We start from the raw sequence: 25,659 nt of genomic DNA, 5'->3' as shown, positions 1-25,659 counted from the left end.
GGGGTTGGCTGACTGAAGAACTGGTCCAGAGTAGTGGCACAGGAAGCTGAATGAGTCTTCTCTGTTGAAATTGAGAGCTACCTTTGCACTTCTGTCAGTGTAACTTATGGACAGAGGCTGCTGCCAGGAGATCCTCATGCCCAAGTCAAGATGCAAAAAAGTCAGCATGTCACACAATAACTGATCGGGACTTGACAAACCAAGCAAGCATACCATCCATTTGGAGCTCAAAGTAACTCAAGGCATCAGCCAATTGCTGTAGGAGCAACTGGGGTAGAGTACGAAGAACACTCTGTTTTGGAAAATGATTTCTTTGATTTCACGGTTTTGTATCACTGGATACTGCTGGAAATATGGTAGAGCCTCAATAAACTACAAGTTCCCTTCAGAAACTTACCCAAATTAAACTGATTTTCCCCCAAAAGGAAAATAATTTTTTACTTATAATTTCAGGCTCCAAATGCTGGAAGAGAGTTTAAAATGAACGTTTCTCAAGAGTACTCTGACAAAGATCTGCCATGTTCCTGGATCTAAAGGAAGAATTATGTGAAGGGAATTCCAAGGGTAGTCCCTTACATTGTCGCAAAGTGACTGATTATTTTAAAGACAGATGCCACAGCAAAGACAAGTGGACATCAGGATGGAAAAAGCCAAGGTAGATATCAATGAACAGAAAGCTAACTAGGGGGAGGAGGAAGAGCTATAATACCAATCCAACAGTATGTACCAATGGCAATCAGACTAAACATTAGCAAACTATAATAATAAATTAACCCAAAAGTCATTTGGTACAGCCAGAGTTAGCCCTTTTGTCAGAACAAGGATGCCACTAACAGCTCAGCTAAACACAGCAGTAGGGACTAGTAACAAAAAAACCTTTAGAGGCTATCAACAAAAAAATAGTTTTTAAAAGGCACTTCGAAAAGATTGAATGAAGGTATGAAAACTAATAGCCAAGAATAGAGAAGTTGATGAAAACGTGAAGACTTTTTAGACTGCTCTTTACATTCTCAAAGTGTTTGCCTCAATAAGGTGAAAGCCCCTTCAGAAACATTCTCATGGTTAAGCTCTCACACAGACATCCAGAGCCCCTAACAACTAGGAGAGGGATAGCTCAGTGGTTTGAGCATTGGCCTGCTAAACCCAGGGTTGTGAGTTCAATCCTTGGGGGGGTCATTTAAGGATCTGGGGCAAAAGTCTGTCTGGGGATTGGTCCTGCTTTGAGCAGGGGTTGGACTAGATGACCTCCTGAGGTCCCTTCCAACCCTGATATTCTATGATTCTATGAATGACAATATATCAAAGTAAAAAGATCCTTTCCAGCAACCAAACATTCCTTCAGGAGAAACATTCTGTAATTCTTAACATGTACAAGTCACTGTGGAAACAAAAATTTCAGTGCAGGATGTTTGTGAAACTGCAGAACCTGATACCTTATTATTCCACCCCAAGATAGAGATCAGAGATGCCCTTAATAACAGCAGGCTCAAAGTGGGAGCATAAATCTTACATAGCCCACTACTGCCCCATTGCATTAGAAATATATTTTTGAGAAGTTGTGTTCAACTCTTGTAATCAGAATACTCTAGCTCCCTCAGCACCAAGTAGAGAAGAGTGATCCCATGCCAAAAACCAGGTTTCTGTTGTTAGCTCCAAAAATTTCTCCCTCAACATTCAAGCCTTTTTTAACCTTGGAGAAAACTGAGTACTCTCATTTTGGCTTCCAGCAAAGAGAAAAGTTGTTACCTAATTTGAACTGCTTTGGAAACCCTGGCATACAACCTACCTTAAGAATTCATGGAAGAATAACTACAGGTGGTATGGTCATCTGGTCCAAATGCCTATCAATGATCCTGTGAGAATCATCTTCGACCTTGACCCAACAAAAGCAAGATGAACACCCCTCCCCCCTGGAAGATCTAAAACATGATGGTTGGACAACATCAGACCTCTGGCTCAGGACAGAACATAACAGGGGTGCATAATATGTACAAAGGCCTCTTGATTGTCCAAGCAACAGCATGAGAACTAACCAAGGTCTGCAGCTCTCCTCCAAGGTAAATTCTATATTAAATACCATAAAAGCCAGCAATGATTGTGACCTGGAATGGATGTGCCATGTATTTTCCTGCCAGAAATCAGAAGTGACTTCTTCTGTATGAAGTGGTGGCTGTGCCGACAGAGAACGTAGCTGAAGTTGACGTACTTAGATCTATGAACAGAGCAGCACAAACAGAGTTTCTGCAGCAGTTACTCAGCTGCAGGGGGCTCAAGATTCATACAATACATGAATGAAACTATATTCTCCTATGAAAGAAAAAACATCCTGAAGACACCTTAAAGTAAATAGCAAACTGGCAGGCTCTCTATTTACAGAAGTAAAGATTCAGCTCTCACTTTCGTCTTCTGTCTATCTAGAGTTCACTATAGAAATCGTACCTTTCTTCCAGAAGAAAAATGCCTTTTCAATCCCACTAACTCACAACAGCAGCAGGCATGTTACATCCAGATATGGGAAAAGGTAGACACTGAACAAGTGAATGAACGTGCCTGATATGTAACAAAGCAGACAAATTTCCCCACAGAATCACTTTTCCCTGCACATGGTCACCAAAATCTCTCTCTGGAAGAAATTATACCATAGAAGATAAGCAACAGTGAAGTATGGATGGACCAGCAGCCAATGTCTTTTACACACATCAGAATATCTCTTAACATGGGGCCTAGCTGTTCTTTCAAGCTTTCAGTCAGGAGATAAAGGCTTTATTTTGATGGAATATTGTATGTTCCGCAAGCTTGAACAACAGTATTCTAGAAATATTTTCATGTTTATAAATTTGTACTGGGAATATTTTTCTATCCCTCAACCTGTAACGTTAAATGCCCCCGTTACCATGAGTACAAATGAACAGGCCTCAAAGGGAAAGAAAAAATTACTAAACTTCAATCCTCTGAAAATGTCCTAACCACTGAGCTACAGTGGTTTGAGTGTTGGCCTGCTAAACCCAGGGTTGTGAGTTCAATCCTTGAGGGGGCCACTTAGGGATCTGGTCCTGCTAGTGAAGGCAGGGGGCTGGACTCAATGACCTTTCAGGGTCCCTTCCAGTTCTATGAGATAGTCTTGTGTCTGAAAATGTCCTAGTAACTCTTCTATGAATAAATATGCCATTATTTTAAGAATGGATTGCTTGGGTCCTTTAAGAGCTAGAAGCAAACAACACGATCCATCAGAAATCTGGGAATCTCCCATTTCCAAACAATATTAAGCTCCCATTTCTATCCTTGCAGTGTTCTAAGATATTAAACCTTAAAATCTGTCATTGGTCCAGGATTGAACAGGGACCATCCCTGGGTCTCAGGACATTGTGAGACTGCAGCATGGAGAAGATTCCACATTTGATGGGAAGGGAAGGAAGGAAATGTTTTGTCAGGTTGAGGGATTTTTTTTTTTTTTGGTATTATTACAGTGTGAAAGTTTGGAAGGCCTCAACAGAGAAGTAATGATGTATTAGTGGGCAGAGTGCTGGCTAAGTGGTCAAAAGATACAGTACATCATGGTAAATAAAATTTATCACATGCATATCAACACTATGTGCAAAAACATACACACAACTTGAACAAACCATGACTGCTAACAATCAGCAGGCTGAAGAGACAAAAAGCTCAGATTTTAAATATTTGATCACTCAAGAAAATATTGCAATTTTACTCTTTTGGTAACCAATACAAATATTTAATTGAAGTTAAGAAGCACTGCATGACCCTTCAAAAACCATCTGTTGTTCACACGTGCACTTCAATATCTCGGTTGCACTGACAGACAGTACATCCAGCCTGAAAGCTAAAATTTGAAGCTGATTTGAAGCTTCAGAGAAGCATGTGGGTAGCACAAACAGCAAAGTGTGTGTGTGTGTGTGTGTGTGTGTGTGTGTGTGTGTGTGTGTATATATATATATATATATATATATCTCCACATTTACATGCCTTTTCCAAATTTGGTGCTTAAGGAAAAACAACATTTTAAATAAAACTTATTTTTTCACTGCAAGTATATTATCTGCTTAAAGTCTCCATTTAATGTTCCGGAAGAGGCAGCATGCTATCCAACCTACCCCCGATTAAACTTTTCTATAAACGTTGTCAAGATTCAACAATGGTCTAAGACCACCTAACCACATATACATTTCGTAAAGATCAACATGATCATGCTTCCTTACAAAGATTCAGCATTGCTATTAACCGTAACTAATGTCAGAGAAAAAAGGAAATCTTAAATTAGAAAATCAATTCTGTTTGACAGAAGTCTAAAGGCCATAGACTTGTGGCTTTTTTTTTTTTTTTTTTAACATCTTCTAAAACAAAGGTAATTTAACCATCCTTATGTTCAAGAAAGATGAGGTGTCAATAAAGGATATCAACATAGTAATAAAATCTATCCAGGGACTATATAGTATGCATATGAAAATAAAAAGATATACTCATGGTGGGATGGGCAAGGAGACCTCAAGATGACCGTAAAACGATGGTATAAGTCAGCCAGTCTTGGCTCCACAAGCAGCGCTGGTGCGTACAGCTGGATATGTCCTTAACTAGATTCTGTGCAAAATTTAAGCTCCACCCCTAACCCACACAGAATCTGAGGGCTTCATTAAGAAGGGTCTGTTGAAATACAAGTGTTGGCATCGAACAAACCAACTTCCACAAGCTTACTGGAAAATATTTATTAATGCAATGGACAGATCCCAGCTGCACAGATCACAGAAAAATCCCTGGTCCAGGGCCTAAAGAGAGAAATCTGTTTCATTACATGAAATCCTATTAAACTGATCTTCCTTGTAAAAGGTGAAATGACCAACTCCAGAAGGCTATAGAGAATATAATGAATGCAGAGTTTAATTAGGGCATACTGCTAGCTGACTATAATCTATTAATTAGCATTCCCAGTTTCTACATCTCATTGCATGTTTCACTTTGCTTTTAAATTGCACCCTTCCTTTTTTGGACCAAAGTTATACAATCCTAGCATTGTGATAATAATTACAGTGGGTGCCTAGGGAAGAGAGTCCTGGCAATATCCTTAAGTGTTTAATTAGGGTGCTGGTGAGGGGAAGGAGGGGAGAAATGATGTGGAAAAAATCAGTGTTCTCCATTCTCTACATATGTTCTTTATAGCATAATAATCCACTGATTTTTCCAAAGAATTTGAGTTACTGAACAAGCCAGCCATAGGCTATATGTTGCCTTCAAGATTTTCATAAAGAATCGAAGTTCAGAAACATCAAGTCTTGAAATAACTCACTTTAAACCACGCTGACCTAGAAATAGAAAAGAATGCATCTTAGACATATGCCAGTCACCTTATTTTTTGCGGCACATACCCACCTTCCAAAGCTAAAACAAGGATTGGATAAACAAGTGAGTATGCCAGTAGAGCTTCAAGGCTCTAATCACATCTGAAGTAGAGCAAACATTTTCTTTAAAAGATGTGAGATGGATGAAAACTCAATAGGAAAATATCCTGATTGTTGTGAAAAATCAAACCAGATTAGGGATAAATGCTGGGACTGCACACAGGACTAGTTTGCCATGTGAAAAAAAGGGTTTTTCTTAAAGGAGAGGACGGATGGTTCCCCAGTTCAACTGGCTAAAGTAATAGCTAGAAGATATAAAGGAAAGCAATCAAAGGGGATGGAGGTTATTTGCTCAAAAGGAGGAACAAAGACTTCAGAATTAACATGACATTCCAAGGAGATACCTCTGGTCTCGCTGGTGTGGATTTAGATGGGAAGCTACACTGAATTCTTTTAACTAGAGAGTGAGAGCTTACTTTAAAGTCCTCGACCCTTCCTGTTGTGATAATTAGGCCTACAAATTTACCCTAATTGGAAGCTCAACAGTAAAAAGTAAGTGAAAGTTCATACTGTCACAATAACCTATAATAAAACTGCTGATGGGAAAAGTTGCAAAAGGGAGACAGGAAGATTGAATTAGGACAAACCAACAGGCCTACAGATATAATTCCGGGACTGTAATTTCTCGTAAGCAAGAACAGTGTCAGACTGAAAACCAAAATTAGTATGTAGGAAACCAGGCCTAATTGGTGGACAAAATATGTTCTAAAAAAAAAAAAAAGACTGTTGGAGAAAAATTGGCTACTGAAGTGACCTTCACAATCATGGCTGCCATCTCCACCCCTGCCCTGGGACACCAGTCCTTCGTCATCCTTAGAAGTGTCCACACCAGACTGGGCCAGAGAAAAGGAACCAAATAACATTATCACTTCCACAAACTCCGGCTGAATCCTGAACACCCTCTGGAATGTGAGACCGTCTCCCCCCACCCTATATATGCTTTTCCTTCCCAACCTTATTTCTTTACTTTCCTATCTCTCTCCTTCTTCATTGCGTCTAACAAGAGTCCAGTTTGTCAGCCAGGACTGTATATTTTACAGCACTACTATAAGCCTATGACCAGAAAGAGGCAGCTAAAAGCCATACCCTAAACAGCTTGTCTCCCTCACCAACAAAAGTTAACCCAATAAAAGATATTATTTACCCACCTTGTCTATCTAATGCCTGATCTACACTAGTGGGGGGGAAATAGATCTAACTTACACAACTTCAGCTACGTTATTCACGTAGCTGAAGTCGATGTACTTAGATCTACTCACAGCAGTGTCTTCATTGCAGTGAGTCGACAGCTGATGCTCCCCCATCAACTCTGCCTGCGCCTCTCGCTCCGGTGGAGTACCTACCGGAGTTGACGGGAGAGTGCTCGGCGGTCGATTTATCGCGTCTAGACTAGAGGCGATAAATCGACCCCCGCTGGATCGATCGCTGCCCATCGATCCTGTGGGTAACATAGACAAGCCCTCTGAGACTGTCAAACCAATTTCCTTCTAAAATCTCTTTCCAGCTAAAGGAAAAGGGAACCGGGGATGCTGTTAAAATGAAATCCTTATTTAACACTTTACATTTCAAATGCTTTAACTGTTTTTCCTTTTCTGCATCTTTAATAAAAGTGCAAAAGTATTTTTAATTATATGTTAACCATAGTACTAAACAGGCTCAGGCCTCTGTATACCAAACCCCAAATCTTGTTTAAAACTGTTTAATGTTGGACAGTGAATGGCTTTTGTCAACACCTCTGGCCCAACAGAACAAACCCTAATGCCCCCACAGGTGCAAAATTGATCTTTATTGGTGCCAAAAGAAAAATCTAGATTACTAAAATTTTCTACCACTGATTCACTTTACAGCTGGACAAGTCATTACAAATGAGTAAAACTGCAGCACAGAAAGTTTAAGGTACAGTCTGCCCTACTAAATCAGAGGTTAACAGTTGTTAATCGGCTGCAGCCCAAATGGTTTGATTTAGTTTGTGTAAACATGAACAGATTGCATTATCATGCTAACAAAACAAAATCACATCTATGTCATAAAACACTGATTGCAGAAGGCATCAAATAGGCACAAACTCTCTGTAAGAAGTCAGCTTAAAGCAAAAAGTTGAGTTCTAACTTCTTGGAGGTAAATGATGTATCTAATCTTGTCAGGCACTCCAGCCTAGTCTACACTAGGAGTAATACTCAGTTGCTGACAACAGGTGCAGCTGAACAAGTGCTGAATAAAGTATGACAGCAAGCATAGCCAAGGACAAACTGTTCAGCACCATTTCAGCAATCCCCAGACCTGCAATTTTTAGCCAGTTTCTAAAATGATACCAAATACGCTTTGGCCTTGGCTTCACTTAGACAATGTTCAGCAACAGTTCAACAGTACCCTCTGTCAGCAACTGATACATTTTCAACACATAAAATGCTTCAGATATTACAGCAATAAGCACTATAGAAATATCAATAAAGATCAATAGAGAATAATTTATTTCCCTTTAAATATCAGGTTAACTGGTTAATATCAATCCACGGCCAAATACTACATAACACAGAACAGCACATCAATTGACCCATGCTCAGAGGACTTGGAATTCTGCTAGCATAACTTTTGTTCAACAAGTGGTATTATGGTTTGAAAATAGTTAAAAAAAAAAGTTATTCCGTTACGTGGAGAAAGCCCCCAACCCATTCTACCTAACTAACTTAGAGGTGAAATCCAGTGTAGAGTCCAAGAGTAAAATAGAAACAACCCACTGATTCAGTCCTACTCTCTCCCACCCATACCATATACACAAACACACACACACACACACAGTTCAACAATGACCTTGCATAACTTACCTGGTTTTCTTCCTGCACCACTCTATACTGCTCCTTCCAAATGGTGATTTTGGAAGCTTCATCTTTTCTCAAGGCTCTCTCCTTCTTTAGCTCGGGACTCCAGAAGGTCTTGATGCTGTTCATGGAGGAGCTCAGCTTGCTTTCTTTCACCTCTACATCCTTGCGCAACAAATCATTTTCTCGTAGCACCTCTTTGAGCTGTGTCTGCAGATCCATTATAGTGTTATCCCTGGCTTGGCGCAGTGAGTGAGGCACAGTGGATGCCATGCTCACTGGAGGGAGGTGGTGGTCTCCAAATGCAATAGTATCACTGGCAACCCCACTACTGGCAATATTGGGGCTGCTACCCATAGCAGTCATCCTAACACCATAAGGCAGCCGCCCCCCGGATCGGCCAAGAGTCATGGTGCTTTTAGGGGTGTCAGCACCCACGTTCTCATGGTCACTTAGATACATAGGGCCAGATGTGGCATAGGCAGCATTTAAGGATTGAATATTTTCCATGGAAAGCGTTTTCCCACTCCCACCCCCAGCACTGCTTCCAGAGCTCCCACCTGTGCTGTTGGTTCGACGATGACCCAAGCGCGGTGATCTTGGCAACCTTGGTGAACGCCCAGGACTCTGGTTGCTTGGTTCAACCTTACCAACTGACCGAGCACTTCCATACATGATTGAAGTGGTGGCGTGAGGTGACTATATAGGTATCAAGCAGGAATGAGATAGAGATACTGTGAGGTTTTCTTATGGTTGCAAGTCAGCTTAAGGCCAATCACAATTTATAATAGATCCAGTTGTCCATTTCTGAAGTCACGTACTCATGGTGTTTGAGATCATACCTGTATCAATTAAAAAAAACATATTCAATACCCAATATCTCAAAAAACAAAACAAACAAACAAAAAAAACCTCCATTTTGACCTACCCCAAGTGGAAAGTGTCCTCTATTAGTTACTTCCCTATTTCTCCATAATACTTCCAACTACTTACAGCTGTCAAAAATGCAATTTTTCAAAACCTCAAGAATCAAACTTAAAGTGAGTTTTACGATTATAGGCTCATTCTCTACGCTGTTGTCACTGAAAAATGACAAACCCAACAGAGATGCCTCCATCATTTTTCAGATCATTTCTTTTCCTATGGCCATGGTCTAAACTCCAAAAAACAATCTAATTTTTTCCCCCTTTCAAATTGCTCCCCTCCCTCCCTAAACTGTAGTTTGTCAGGAAACTCAATTTCATAAACAAACTTGAACCCATTCAACGTGTATGAATCTTTCCCAGGCAAGTGCCTCAGCTTTTGCAACTTGAGATTTCATTTAAAAATAAAATCTCTAGACCCCATGGCTGTAAAAATGATCCTCCAAATATGAACCTAGTGTAAACTAATACAGTGCTGTTTTTCTAAATTCACTTCCAGACAGTTCCAGGGCCTCAGTCACGCCTCAGAGAGGCTTTTCAGTCTACACTGCTGCCATTCAGAACTCTGCAGTCAGCAGTGACACTGACAAGAGTCAGGTCATTGCTGCCAGTGAAGCTCTAAGCAGCAATAGATGCAGGCACTAGAACTATTATGCTGTGAGGATTCCCTCCACAAACAACAAGGCATGATAAGAACAACAGATCCCCCATTATCATCCTTGGAGCAACTCAGGGAAAGGGGAGAATAAAGCCAACAGTGTTCCTTCTTCCTTTCAGCAGCTGTGAGGAGACTGCAGAAAATGTAGGGAGTGCAGACCAAGTTTATCCCACATCTACTAGCGAGGGGCTGATAGAGATGGAGCACCTAAGAAGGGTTCAAGGACTGCACCCTCCTCTTTCCAAACAGATCAAGCATGGGTAAACTAATTCTCGAGGTCCCTTCTAGTCCTACCATTCTATGATTCTCACCTGGACACTGCCCTTCCCTTCCCTTTTTGCCGTATCTTTTGCCAGTATGTTTGGTCCTCTGGCTACAGTGTGTCTGATTAAATATCCAAGTCCTATCCAGGAAGATATGTTTTGTGATGAGGTTATGTTTCTGGATGACCAGATGGAAGAGACTGATAGGGTAAGTTAAGAGAGAGAATATGGTACTAAAGGAGATGCTTGGATAAATGGAAAGAGAAAAAAAAATATAGGTGAGTTACAAAACAATATCGGAAAAGATAATAGGGTAAAGGTAGAGAGAAGAAAAAAAGAGGGAACATACACTGAAAACAATGCAAAGAAGACAAAACAAACTGTTAAGGGAAATAAGAAAAACGTGGCGTAAAGGCAGGAAAAGGAACAACAAAAAACAAGAGGCAGTGAATCACATTTTAAAAATAGAAAGTTAAATGACAATGTACAAACAGTATACTGCTGTTTCCTTTACATTTCAGAAGGTGCAATAGCACAGGAAATTTTTACCTTGCTCTTTCTAGGGACTGTTTTTCAAGTCCTGTTCACTAACTACTGCTAGCAAAATTGTTAATAGGTGTGAAAGTATTTGTTCACTTGAACCCTTTCTTCAAGAAGTGATCACAGTGTATCTAAACAGTTGGCTGATGCACTAAGTTTGGCAATAACATTGCTAAAGCTTACTTTAAAAGCTCAGGCACAGAAAAGAAGTGAACTAAGTTTATAACACAGTAAGCTATTTGGCTACCAAAACATGGTAGCCCACAGATTTTTTAAATCAGGAATTAGAGATGGCAATGCCTTCTTAGTTCACTTATTCCCACATGAGTCAGAGGAGGATTCTTCCCTTTCACAGTAAAGTGTACAGTGTCATAAAATTAGGCCGGCCAATTGTCAAGAGACTTTGCTCTAGGTCTTGAAATAAAACAGCAAAGTAGCCAATTTCTTTGAACAAGAACTTGACAAAAAAATCAGTAAGTCATCCTCACTGTCTGGACTACTAGTTTGTTCATTCCTGTTCTGCCACATTGGATAAGGGCATGCAAATCAGATTGTACTATTTCCAAAACAGTATCTGAAGCACATTCATTGAGGACTTGTCGACATGTGGCTTCAGGAAAATTAATCCAAACTAACTAAAGGTGTGAACTTAAAGCAGATTAATCAAATCACATTAAATATGTGTGGACCCGCTCATTCAGAACTGAAATGGCCTTAATATGGTTCATCTGAGCTATACCTAATTAAGGCCACTTAAGAGTATGCCCACATAGCACACTAAACCCAGGCTCTGACTCAGATTTAAAAACCCTTCCATCCACACAGAAAGCAGTCTAACTCGGGCCCACAGACTCTGTTAGGGAGGTGGGTCAGAGCCCAAGTCCTGCTGTGACAGGGGACAAAGCCCAGCACTTTGCAGTGTGGATGCAGCTCAAGTTCAGGTCACCAGATTCAGGTCTGGAGATTCCACCAATGCTATCTCACAGTTCTCTAGAACTGTTTTCCCCAGCCCTTCCATCCCAAACCTTCCCACTCACTTCAGAAGAGCCAGAAGAAACCACTGGTTCAAATGTAGCTGCTCAGCATTTAACCCTTCATTCACACACACACACACACACACACACACACACACACACACACCCCTTCTCTCTCTCTCAACTGGAAACTGTTAACCCTTGTGTGTGAAGAAAAAGTCCTGCATCAAGCATGTTGCTAACTGGCCAGAACACAGATGGATTCTGGTTAACCTCTGGCACAAAGTGAGAAAGACATTCAATTTCACTAAGAGTACAAGAAATGATCACATCTACAAAGCTATATTCGAGCAGCTGGTGGTGTTGGGAATTGACCAGACCCCAGAAAAATGCAGAAAGCAAATCAAGTGGCTGAAGACAAACTATTGCAAAGTCAAAAATGCTAAGAGCACCTCTGAAATATCCTTCTTCCTGTCCCTTTCACAAAGAAATTGATGGGGTACTGGAAATTGTAACAAGCAGTGGGCCCACAGTGAGGCATGACAATCTGCTGAGCAAGGATGGCACCCTTATGATTCCCGAGACACAGACACTGCCAGAGGACAGACAGCTGTCAGATGCAGTGCAAGAGGTGACACTGGTGCTGAGACCAGTAACTAAACAGCTATGCAGCGGAGCAGCTACAGCAAATCTTGGGTCTGTAGTAGGAGGTGCTGTTTGAGGATGGCCCTGGGCAGTAGCCCACTACAGAACAGGCATCAGGAACAAGCACTTACCAGGAGCCTGGTAAGTTTCTGCCACTCTGTTGTTTCTTAATGATATATGGATGGGATAGATTTCAAGCTTATGGCCCTATTAAGTTATTAATGAAAACCAGGGTGCTGCTGTGCTTCTGTTCAGGGTGGAAGCCACACCATTCCCCTAGCATTCCCCCCGCTTTTCCTCCCAACACCATGTGGGATTCAAAATAGACAACAAAAAGAAGAAAAAAATTAATCAAGGAGTTATGAAATATTTTACTTGTTACTCTGATTGTTATAAGTTGGGCTCCACAATTAACAGCAGTCTAATAATACAGCACACCTCAAAAATCAGCCACTCCCACATTTGCCCAGAATGCCTATAAACTGAGTCCCAAAACAACTTGGCTGTTAGGAGTCCAAACAAAACTGGAGTGTGAGTCCAAATTAGAGAAGAGGATGGCTGGCTGGCTGTATTAGGAGTCCCCATGGCTGGCAGTCAGTCAGGTTTGCACAGAGATGCAAGATGCTAGTAAGGAGGCTGTACTGCATGTCCATGCTAAATCAGCATCTTACTGATTTTACTATCAATTTTCAACCATTGCTGGCTGGTGATACAAGCATACTTCTAAAGGAGTAGGAACTCCAGACACTCAGTTACTTTCCAGGGCAGGGCATACTTCCAGGGCCACCTCTGCAACGCATGAGCCCCCTCGATTCCAAGATGTGTTGGTCAGTCAATAGATGCCTAAATATCTCCTTAGCATAGATGGATGGCTGTCCTCCCCTGGCATAGAAGAAGAAGTTCACGTATCTAGTTTGGGACCACCACAGTATCAATGTTCTCCAGAACTTGTCCTGTTTGAAAGTATTGAAAAAACAGAGCTAGTGACTGGACCCCTCGTAAGTCCCTCCCAACCCCCAGAAAAGAGAAAAGGAATGTTGTGACAGTGTGCCGAGAGCCAGCAGCTGACCAAGCACTCTGGTCATTTAGACACTAACTAGTTCCTCCAGAAAAGCCATGATTGGGAATAGACAACCTAATTACCTAATCAGACTGTTGGTTGATGAGCATAAGAACATAAGAACGGCCATACCGGGTCAGACCAAAGGTCCATCTAGCACAGTATCCTGTCTACTGACAGTGGCCAATGCCAGGTGCCCCAGCGGGAGTGGACCTAACAGGCAATGATCAAGTGATCTCTCTCCTGCCATCCATCTCCATCCTCTGAGAAACAGAGGCTAGGGACACCATTCCTTACCCATCCTGGCTAATAGCCATTAATGGACTTTACCACCATGAATTTATCCAGTTCTCTTTTAAACGCTGTTATAGTCCTAGCCTTCACAACCTCCTCAGGTAAGGAGTTCCACAAGTTGACTGTGCGCTGCGTGAAGAAGAACTTCCTTGTATTTGTTTTAAACTTGCTGCCTATTAATTTCATTTGGTGACCCCTAGTTCTTGAATTATGGGAATAAGTAAATAACTTTTCCTTATCCACTTTCTCCACATCACTCATGATTTTATATACTGCTATCATATCCCCCCTTAGTCTCCTCTTTTCCAAGCTGAAGAGTCCTAGCCTCTTTAATCTCTCCTCATATGGGACCCGTTCCAAACCCCCTAATCATTTTAGTTGCCCTTTTCTGAACATTTTCTAGTGCCAGTATAGGCAAGGGGGCTAATTATCCCAACAACTGAGAAGGTAGTTAAAAAGCACAGGAAGGACATCTAAAGGAGGAGAGAGGGGCTAGGAGAACCCAGGGGAAGTCAAGTCTCTGGCTGATGAGATCACTTCCTCTCCCTGGAGAAAGGGCTGAGGTTGAAGGACACTGTAAGCAGAAGTGCTGCACGCAGATTGTGAGAATGCCTTTGTGGTGGCAACATAAATAAAAACTCAGAGAGGCGTTGACAATCAAGAGGCATCCATGGCTATCTGGTAATGACCCCCCCCCCCTCCCCAGGAGAGGAGCTTGCCCAGTTACAGATGTTGAAATCATTTCAACGATTTGTACATGTATCTCACCATGATGTGTGAAGGCTTTCAGTTCTGCTCCACAGGACATTGGAAGTGGCTACTGTTTTGTATGTGAAGAAAATAAAGCCAGATAATAAAAATATTATGTTTTGACCTTGAGTGAAAGCAGCCCCTTTGACAGAGTAGAAAATGTAAAAAAAATTTCCACTGTCAATAATGTGCTCTCTTTTTCCCTTCAAGGCAGTTTGCACAGGAAAAACATGCCACCAGCAGCCTGGGGGAAAGTCACCTATTGCAGGCAAGGAGAAAGAGTCCAAGATGAGTTGATGGAAGAGATTCTAAATAAAATGAATCAGCAGCTAGAGTTCCAGAAGGATAAGGATACAAAAGGGTGGAAAGAGAGAGAACAGCTGCACAGCATGAGGAGAGACCGATGGAAAATTTCAGGGATCATGACTGCAGGTTGAAAAAGGAAGACAGAGTGCAGCAGAAGGATCTGTTTGGGCAATTATTTGAGCTCTTGACTACTAAACTGCAGGCTCCACTGCTACCTCCTGCTCCTGTGCCAGCCCCATGTCCTGAGTCCCTGCCATGCTATCGTGTCCTGTAGATTATATAGCCTTTGGACAATTCAGTGGTTGGATAGACCATGTCACAGCCAAAGAACAGTACCACTTGGAACAGACATATGTACCTCCTGTGCATTTATCCACTCCAGGTCCCATATATAAGACACACCAGAAAGGACAAGGAGAACCAAGACAGGGGACACCCAGAAATAGCTGGCCATGTCATTTGGTAACATACACCTTTAACTGTTTTGACACAGAGTTTGGTTACTGTATTATAAATTTTGATGGTAGCTGGTCTCCCTTTCTTGTTCTTACACTGCTATGTAAATACATGTGTAAAATAAAAAGTGCTGAATTTGCACACAAGGCTACAATAGCAAGTTTTATTATACATAACATTAAAAGTGACAATCTTTAGTAAATGTAATCATATGCCTATTCTTTAGAAGTGTCATACTAAAAATTGTCATTATAGTACTCCATAAACTGTAATCTCAAGTACATAGATAGTATTTACAAAACGCAGAACATCTCCATACAATTCAGAAAAAAGTGTTTGCAAAATTTGTAACACATAATACCAGCACATTTTTTAAAAAGTCCATGGGTTCTCCACATCCATACACGGCACAACTGCAAATACCATTTCATTCCCCGCATGCATGGGATCATGCACACCCATTATGTTGGTGCACAAAGCACCTCTGATTTCCATTGCGCTTGTGGATCCAGCACTAGTGATTACAGGCACACTGGCTGGCTGTAAGTACCAGTTCAGAAATCCAGCACTATCTCGAGTCCGCTCCTGGCAAACAGGGGTTCTCCCTTCTCCTCACAAACACTGTGAGGAACACACCAGGCCACAATACTGCAGACTGTACTGACAACACTGGCATACAAGTGGTTTCGAAGGCAGCAACAACGGGGTGTCATTCTGCCAAATGCCCATCCCCCAGCTACTGTGTGCGTAGCTGAACCTTCTTTTGCTAAATTGTCTGAAATTAAGGTATGGTTTCATAAGCTGTGGCAACAGAGGGTAAGAAGGGTCCCCTAGAATAACAGTGGGGACAGTGACTCCATCTATAACCATATCATTTGGTGGGAATTATGTTTCAACTAGTCCATGAAGGTAAAGTCCTGATCTCCAGAACACCCAATGCATCCTATGTTAGTGCCCATGAATTTGCCCCTATGGTCAACCAAGGACTGCATAATGATGAATGTAGTACTCTTTATAGTTTATGTGCTTCTTACCAAGGGCAAACTATAGGCACATGAGTTCAGTCAATGGCCCTGGTGTAGTTTGCAAAATCCCTTCTCTGAAAGCCACCAAGTGTTCAGGAACATTTATAATACCCTCCACTTCTGGGTACATCACAATCCTGATCGCCTCACAAACCTCTGCCACAATAACCCCCACAGTTGTTTTGCCAACTCCAAACTAGTTAAAACAGGGCCTATAGCAGAGGTGGGCAAACTACCGCGTTCGGGCCACATCCGGTCCACGGGACGGTCCTGCCCGGACCATGAGCTCCTGGCCCGGGAGGCTAGCCCGGGACCCCTCCCGCACTGCTCCCCCTCCCCTGCAGCCACGGGGTCAGGGGGTTGGATAAAGGGCAGGAGGTCCCGGGGGGCAGTCAGGGGAAAGGGAGCGGTTGGATGGGGCAGAGGTTCGGGGTGGGGGGTGTTCAGGGGACAGTGGGCAGTTGGATAGGGCAGAGGTTTGGGGGGGCAGGGGATGGGGAACAGGGGGAGTTAGATAGCAGGTGGGATCCCAGGGGGCAGAGGTCCCAGGAGGGGGCGGTCAGGGGACAAGGAGTGGGGGGGGGGGTTTGTATGGGTGTTGTGTTCTGAGGAGGGCAGTTAGGGGGCAGGAGAGGTCGGATAGGGGGCAGGGGCCAGGCTGTTTGGGGAGGGACAGCCTCCCCTACCTGGCCCTCCATACAGTTTCGCAACCCCGATGTGGTCCTCGGGCCAAAAAGTTTGCCCACCCCTGGCCTATAGCATTCTGGGGTAGCCAGCTTCCAGATATCTATAGTGACCCGCAACTGGAATACCATGGCCTCCCTCATGTAGATGTGGTGCTTGGGGTTTGGGTAAGCTGCTCCAAACCTCAAGGAACATCTGCTTCTTCATACGAAAGTTATGGACCCACTGTTGATCATCCCAGGTCCGCATAATAATGTGATCCCACCAGTTCGCACTTGCGGCCCTGCTCCAGAAAGGCCAGTCTACACAGGGGAAATCTGCAGCTAAGGCTTAAGCAGTATCAGCTGGATCACAACTGGCATGGCAGTACCCACCTCCGAAAGGTGCCTTTGGTAGGTCAAAAACCTGCCGCTTAAATGTCCATGAGCGCCTCATAGATTCTATGTGTGATTCCAGAAATAGAACTGACAGAGAGATGGGGAAGTTCTTCCAGTGGGTCAGGATCCATGTTGGGCCAGGATCCTGGCTCTGACTGCCAGGAGCACGTGGACACAAAATGGCTCAGCTGGATGTGTTGGCAGGCTAAAACCACACAAAATACTTCCAATAAACTCCTGCAGGAGGGACAGACAAGTTCTCCCACAACAAACCAAGCCCTAGAGCAGGTACAGCTGGTGAGGGCACTAAGAATGCTGGGATATGCCGGTAAATGCCCACAGAAGCTGAAGTTCTGACTCAGCTCTGCATAGTGCAGTATGAACACACCAGCACAGTTGAGAGACCTGGGTTTCCAAAGCAATGTGAATGCCGAAGCATAGGGTTGGAAACATCAAATCTGCAGGCCTGGGTTTACTATGCTATGTAGACATACCCTTAGGGGTCATCTACAAAGCGAGTTTAATCTGAAGCTTTTTGATGAGCGTCAGGTAACACACAGCAAATGAGCCGCACCAAAAGTGTGCGCATGGAGCACACTTTCCATCTTTCAATTCGCATAGCATGTACACACAACAGCTTGCTGCATACTGAGGACAAGGTATTCTCTGAGCATCCCATGGACCTTTGCTTCACTATTGAGCAGTGTGCATTCTGGGATGTTTCTCGCTGAGAGTTGTGGGATTCAAAGCAAGAAACTAGGCAATCTCATATTTTTTTAAAAATCCCATGTTTCCACTGTCCCTATCCTATACTTTCTTTCTGGGTGGGCTACCCCCTTTTCAAGTTGCTGTTGGTCAGCACGGACCAAACACTGCTCTGCACCACTATGATAGCGATCACAAAATACATAGAGGCTGCTTGGGCTCTATTTAAACTCTGAAAGCCGGATGAATTTGGCTTTGAACTTTCCCCATTACACCACGAAGCAGATGTGGCAGCAGTGGCAACAGCTCCTCCAGCAGTAGAAAGATTCAGAAGTGGAGAAAGCAGGACAGGGACCATGAAGAAGAGGACACTGAGCAGTTGATAGTAGAAGACTGGGTCCTGGAGTAACGTCACACCATGCAGCACCATTTTTGGACTCAAGAAACTAGTGTGGTTTGATGGGAAAGGATTGTTTTGTAGATATCGGATGGCCAGAAGTCACGAGAGAATTTCAGGATGGGAAAGGGAGTTTGGGGGAAGGAGTGGAGTGGGCGGGCTGAGGGTTGAGCCCCCTGCCCCAGTGCTTGCAGAGTAGGGGAACCCCCCCTATTTACATTAATTCTTATGGGGAAATTGGATTTGCTTAACATCGTTTCACTTAAAGTCGCATTTTTCAGGAACATAACTATAATGTTAAGTGAGGAGTCACTGTACTGTTGCAGTGTTGAAGCAAGTTATAAAGGTTGGCAATTCTCAGGAGATTGGGAATACCATGCATACAAAAAGACACAAACTGTATTGGGACAGCTGATGGGATTATGTACCTATAAATTGTCACACCACTATAGCACAGAATTTATAAACAGAAAGGGTTATTTCTCCATAGTGCTCCAAGGGTTGGCTGACCACTATGGCAGGTTTACAGACAAATGCAGGGTGGTCTAGAAGGTTCCACAATGCTAGGATCTTTCAGAACTCAGGTTTATTTACATTAATGGAAAAAGGAATATTTGCCCCTAGGATCACTGTGGACATTAATAGTTCGGCGGTTGCTCCAGTTATCTTAGGAGACACAAATTAACTTCTGCTTCCCTGGTTAATGAAGCCAGTCTCAGGCCACTTGGACGGAAGGAATTTTTTTCTACTGACTCAGCAGGTACACAGTAGTAGTGGAGTGTGCATTTGGCTGTTTGAAAGGAAAGTGGTACTGTTAGTAGAAGAGATGGGAATGTGTTTTTCCCCCTGTTGTTTCCAACCAATATAACAATGTTACATTTTAATTGCACCAATAATAAAATAATTTTTAGTACGAAACAATACGTTTTAAAACAAATCTATTAACTAACTGTAAACAAACCTTTAAAACAGTGAAACTAAAACTGAAAGTGCAACAGTGCAGTAAAGGGCAGAACAAAATTATGGGGGGGGGGGAAAGGAAAGTTAAAGTGACAGGCAAGCATATGTTTTGCCTGCACCTCTTCCTGTTCATGGTACTTCTGGGTATTGTTAACTAGGTATAGCCAATTACCAGTTATGGTTTGATATTTTAAATATCTGAAAACCAAACTGCCAAGCTTAATCATCTTATTAGCCAAAGACAAGGCACTACAGCATGAAATGGAGACACACATCCCACGCTTTCTGGGAAGCAATCTCACAGCACTTACCTTATATGGAAGGTCCGCTTCAAAAATACGCATCTAAGATTACCTATACTTACAGCACAGTTGCTTACAGGTTTGAGAGCACGCTATACATCACCCACCAGTCTGTACTTGTTTTTCCGTACCATCCTTATCTTTGTTTTGGATACCACATTCCAGGGGTTATTGGGGTGTGGAGGCACCTCCTACCTGTACCAAGACATTCTATTCATACATTTTGTTTCTGACTAGTTTTGTATTTGCCTGTGCCAAGGGAAAATTTCAGCTATTGCAGTGTTATGGGACGTACCTTAGCATGAGTGACCAGCATTCTGGGAAAAGAAATACAATTCACAGTTGTAGTTAATGTCGTTCCTGAATACATATTAATATATCCTGGGTAACAGGTTGGATGATTCAGCTCAAAGTTATCAGGAGTGCTGGAGGGCTCAAAAGAGCTGGGTGCCCAGATGTGATTGTCTGTTCACCCCGTGAAGGGAATGGCCTCTGGGAGCACTGCTTCTATGGAACAGTAGAGAGGAGTTACTTGTATTCCTGGGCAACTTGGACAGCAGTGACCATGAGATGACTCAGTTCAGAATCCTCACAAAAGGAAGAAAGGAGAGTAGCAAAATACGGACCCTGGACTTCAGAAAAGCAGACTGACTCCGTTAGTGAACTGATGGGCAAGATCACCTGGGAGGCTAATATGAGGGTGAAAGGAGTCCAGGAAAGCTGGCTGTATTTTAAAGAAGCCTTATTGAGGACACAGGAACAAACCATCCCAATGTGCAGAAAGAATAGCAAATATGGCAGGCGACAAGCTTGGCTTAACACAAAAAGGAAGCTTACAAGAAGTGGAAACTTGGACAGATGACTACAGAGGAATATATGAATATTGCTCAAGCATGCAGGGGTGTAATCAGGAAGGCCAAATCGCAACTGGAGTTGCATCTAGCATGGGATGTGAAGGGTAACAAGAAGGGTTTCTACAGGTATGTAAGCAACAAGAAACAGGTCTGGGAAAAACAACAAGGAGTCTTTGTAGATACAGACTAACACGGCTACCCCCTGATACTTGAGGTCTGGGAAAGTGTGTGACTCTTAATGAATGGGGGAGGCATCCTAGTGACAGATGGTGTGGAAAAAGCTGAAGTACTCAGTGCTTTTTTTGCCTCTGTCTTCACAGACAAGGTCAGCTCCCACACTGCTGTCCGGGGCAACAAAGTATGGGGAGGAGGTGAGCAGCCCTCAGTGGTGAAAGAACAGGTTAAGGATTATTTAGAAAAGCTGGACATGCACAAGTCCATGGGTCCAGATCTAATGCATCCGAGGGTGCTGAGAGAATTGGCTGATGTGATTGCAGAACCATTGGCCATTATCTTTGAAAACTCGTGGTGATCGGGGGGGTCCTGGATGATTGGAAAAAGGCAAATATAGTGTCCATCTTTAAAAAAAGGAAGAAGGAGAACCCGGGGAACTACAAACCGGTCAGCCTCACCTCAGTCCCCAGAAAAATCATGGAGCAGGTCCTCAAGGAAACCATTTTGAAGCATTTGGACAAGAGGAAGGTGATCAGGAACAGTCAACATGGATTCACCAAGGGCAAGTCATGCCTGACCAACCTGATTGCCTTCTATGATGACATAACTGGCTCTGTGGAAATGGGGAAAGCAGCGGACGTGATATATCTTGGCTTTAGCAAAGCTTTTGATATGGCCTCCCACAGTATTCTTGCCAGCAAGTTCAAAAAATATGGATTCGATTAATGGACTATAAGGTGGATAGAAAGATGGCTAGATTGTCGGGCTCAACGGGTAGTGATCGACGGCTCGATGTCTAGTTGGCAGCCAGTATCAAGCGGAGTGCCCCAGGGGTTGGTCCTGGGGCTGGTTTTGTTCATCATCTTTATTAATTATCTGGATGATGGGATGGATTACACGCTCAGCAAGTTTGCAGATGACACTGAGCTGGGGTGGGGGTGGGAGAAGAGGTAGATAAGCTGGAAGGTAGCGATAGGGTCCAAAGTGACCTAGACAAATTGGAGGATTGGGCCAAAAGAAATCTGATGAGGTTCAACAAGGACAAGTGCAGAGTCCTGCACTTAGAATGGAAGAATCCCATGCACCGCTACAGGTTGAGGACCGACTGCCTGCCTAAGCAGCAGTTCTGCAGAAAAGGACCTGGGGATTACAGTAGATGAGAAGCTGGATATGAGTCAGCAGTGTGCCCTGGTTGCCAAGAAGGCTAATGGCATATTGGGCTGCATTAGTAGGAGCACTGCCAGCAGATCGAGGGAAGTGATTATTCCCCTCTATTTGGCACTGGTGAGGCCACACCTGGAGTATTGCGTCCAGTTTGGACCCCCAACTACAGAAAGGATGTGGACAAACTGGAGAGAGTCCAGCGGAGGGCAATGAAAATGATCAGGGGGATAGGGCACATGACTTACGAGGAGGGGCTGAGGCAACTGGGCTTGTTTAGTCTGCAGAAGAGAACAGTGAGGGGGGATTTCATAGCAGCCTTCAACTATCTGAAGGGGGGTTCCAAAGAGGATGGAGCTCGGCTGTTCTCAGTGGTGGCAGATGACAGAACAAGGAGCAATAGTCTCAAATTGCAGTGGGGGAGGTCTAGGTTGAATATTAGGAAACACTATTTCACTAGGCGGGTGGTGAAGCACAGGAATGGGTTACCTAGGGAGGTGGTGGAATCTCCATTCTTAGAGGTTTTTAAGGCCCAGCTTGACAAAGCCCAGGCTGGGATGACTTAGTTGGTGTTGATCCTGCTTTGAGCATGGGGTTGGACTAAATGACCTTCTGAGGTCTCTTCCAACACTAATCTTCTACGATTCCCAGTATTGTGTATTGTCCAGGGGCTGAAGAACATGGCTGAATCCTGGTTTACACCACTGCTGTCTGCGCTGCCCCAACAGCAATATGCTTTTAAGTACAGCATTTTGGCTTAGTATTGAACCTATGAGTTGCCTCTGTATCTCCGTGTCTTTTTTCACTCTTTGGCCATTGTAATACTTTCCCTGGCAACTACCACGCTATCCTTGGCCACTGCCACAATCTCTTGGGAGAGCTCTCTGGCCATAAATATTGCCTCCATGTCTTTGCTATTTTTTTTATTTTTATTTAAGATTCTATAATGAGATCCACAACATTTTGTCCCAAGTTTTCAGTTTTTGTCTCCTCAGGTTGGCCAGCCACTCAGCAGTCAATAGAGGCCCTGGTCTTGAGGGTCATGCAACTGCAGGTGTGCAGGCTGTGAAAGCAAGAAAAAAAGGCTGCAATTGTTCATATTGCAGACCACCTAGGATATCATTTTTTAATATACGTTTGTGACTTTACCTTCCTGAGATTCTGGAACCTCAGAGATGGTAAGGAGAGTGCTGGGTGCACTGGGATGTGTGTGCGCACAATATATACTGTTTGGCTTTGCCATAATGCCTTGGAGGCTACGGATGGGAATTATGTTGCTGGTCTGGCTTTGCAGTTGTGTTGTGCCTTGGAGGTGCTTACATGGTATTGGATGGGTATGAGCTAGAGCAAGCAGGGGGCAGCATCTGGATGCGAACTGGGTAATTAACCCCGTTAGGCTGTCCTGACTCTCAATGACATTACACTGAGACCAGTGACTAGGAGGCAAAGAATGGCTTTATTCAAAAAGGAAAAGGGTAGGCATGATATGCTGTAAAGTTTATTCACCAAGATGCCCCCCACCCCCGAAATGCCTCTTGCAGGAGTAAAAGAGTTGTGAGCTTTACCAGGGGCAAGTCACCATTTGGCTATCCCCCATAACATCAGGACAAAAATTGAGCAATTTCTTAGTCTTAGATTCTGCTTTATCTCCCCTGCAGATATGAAGAAAGTGCAGAGAAAAATGGATAGGGTTCTGCAATGACTGTCAATTCTTTTCCCATAAGAATGCTTGTTACAGGGCATTTGTACCTCAGCGGGGAGCAGTAATTTTTGTATCTTTACAGGCATGCGATATCCATGCGTACCTTATGTAAACTGAGAATACTAATCAAACTTTTCTGTAATCATTATCTCAGTGAATTTTGCCAACGTTGAATCTACTGTGAAAGGGGAGTGGGGGTAGAGGCTGCAGCTGCACCATGCTGCCAGCCACCATTTTGGGATGACAAACAGGAGTTGTTCGGGGAGGCTTTTGGGGGGGAAAGGGTGAGGAAGAGCATTCACTGGGCAGGACAGATATAAGTAGATGGGTATTTGCCTTCCATGGTCCTCAAAACAGTCAATAGTCATTACTTTAGCATATGACAAAGGGAAATTACCCAGGTGGAGCAGCTGCCAACTTGGTAACACTTGCAGGGGGGCCAAGCAGACAGTGTGAGCAAAGGGGGGAGGCGGGGCTGGAGACTTAAAGAATTGTAGCTCACATCCCCCTAATATAGCTGAGGCCATGAGGCACCCATAACAGAAGCTAGCATGGCAGCAGAATAATAATAAATTGTAAAAATAGGTACACTTACACACTAAATTTCCTGCCAGATGATCTGCCTCTTGGGTCCTGGTCTGGATTTCTGGCTGGGATACAGGCTCATTGCTGCACGACAGGAATCGGGTTGGCTTTCTACCTGAGACCTCAGTCCCAAGGAGATTGTGTGTTAGGGAACAGCTCCCCACTGGCCTCCTTATGCTTATTCCCTCATAGTCTTGCTAGTCATCCGTGATGGGGGGCGAAGGAGGTGGTGAAGGAGAAGGGGAAGAGAAAAGGCAGCAGGTTCCAAAACCTTTCTGTGTTGGGTGGTTATGTAGTTATGTAAAATACTGTCCACATGACAGGCTACATGTGCCCAGCTGGATATTTTTTTGTCATCGCTAATTGTAATATACGTCCTTCTGAGCTGCTTGCCTTTATCCAGCACTGTTCGCCACCCCAGTCATCTGCTTTGCAATGTCCACAAACAAATCTTTATTTTTGTTCTATTCACAAGAGCTTCCAGTACTGATGCTTCATCCCAGATAGTGATGAGAACCATTGTCTCAGCACAGCTCCATGCAGCTGCGCAAAGCATGCTATGGGGCTTCTATAGTGGAATCACAGCAATGCTGATACAGTGGAATCCAGGAGTAAATCGGCAAAATCTGGCCCCATGCAGCTTTTAAATGGTGGCGGGCACTGCGACAGATGTGGCCACTTCCTGAAGTATCCTTGAAAAACCTTACTGAATTAAGTTTTATATATTTGAGTCCATTGTATTAAATGCCATGGTTATAGATTGAGGGCCAGGATCATCAAAGGACTATATTGAACAACGGGGCAGAGAATGATTTTTTGGGACCATATGTGCAAAGTGAAATTCCTGGGAAATATCTAGGGGGAGATGAATCCAAATGCCTTCCACCAGATATTTAACAGTCCAAACTTTTGAATCTATGCCCTGAAGAGAGCACCATTTTCTGCTGATCACCTGTTCCCAAAGGATGAAGATCAAAGGCCCAAGTTGTATTTTAAAAACAAAACAAAAAACAGGCTGATCTGCACTGTCTGGGCATTTGTTCTATGCTATGGCTGTTATGAACTTGTAACCTCAGGAAACCCCATTATAGGGTCCAAAGGACTGACTCCTGCTCGAGTCCCTACTGGAGCTGAGGGGGTGATCTCTGGCTTATTAGCAGATGTGTAGGTTATTTTATTGGTTTTTTTATGTTTTCTCTGTAATATTTTCACCTTAAGAATAAATGTGCTTGCTTATAAAGAACTATATGGTAACTTAATTGTGGGCAGTTATGTTTATAGCCTCTGAAGAGAAAGCACAGCACACACTACTTAAAATTCCCGATTCCTGAGCTAGGAATAAGTGTGTGCAGGGAACTGCGCAGCCTGGAAAAAAAAAAACATTTAGAAGGGAGACAGACATGGAAAAGCAACCCAAGAGTGGTAACAGTTGAGGAGCCAAAAGCCTAGAAGAACATGTCCTTTCTGGGCCAGAGGGGAAACAGAGGTACAGTTGCCCTGAACTATGACAGGAAAAATCCTGGCAACTTAATACCAAAGCAGAAACAACAAAGAGTCTGGTGGCACCTTAAAGACTAACAGATTTATTTGGGCATAAGCTTTCGTGAGTAAAAACCTCACTTCTTCGGATGCAT

At 43.3% G+C, this 25,659-nt stretch overlaps 1 protein-coding gene across 15 annotated transcripts in view; it reads right to left on the bottom strand.

Annotated features, from left to right (window-relative positions):
- ERC1 (ELKS/RAB6-interacting/CAST family member 1) overlaps positions 1 to 25,659 on the bottom strand; it is a 530,185-nt gene that overhangs the window by 494,745 nt on the left and 9,781 nt on the right. For all 15 annotated transcript variants that reach the window (XM_034780724.1, XM_034780799.1, XM_034780743.1 and 12 more), the window contains exon 2: positions 8,237 to 9,072. In XM_034780724.1, the coding sequence (XP_034636615.1) occupies positions 8,237 to 8,905 (669 nt within the window). In that variant the 5' untranslated portion in view covers positions 8,906 to 9,072. The remainder of the gene's footprint in view (positions 1 to 8,236; positions 9,073 to 25,659) is intronic.

This window comes from Trachemys scripta, chromosome 1, assembly GCF_013100865.1.
Source record: "Trachemys scripta elegans isolate TJP31775 chromosome 1, CAS_Tse_1.0, whole genome shotgun sequence".
Lineage (NCBI taxonomy): Eukaryota > Metazoa > Chordata > Testudines > Emydidae > Trachemys > Trachemys scripta.
This window is presented reverse-complemented; position numbering and strand designations above follow the sequence as displayed.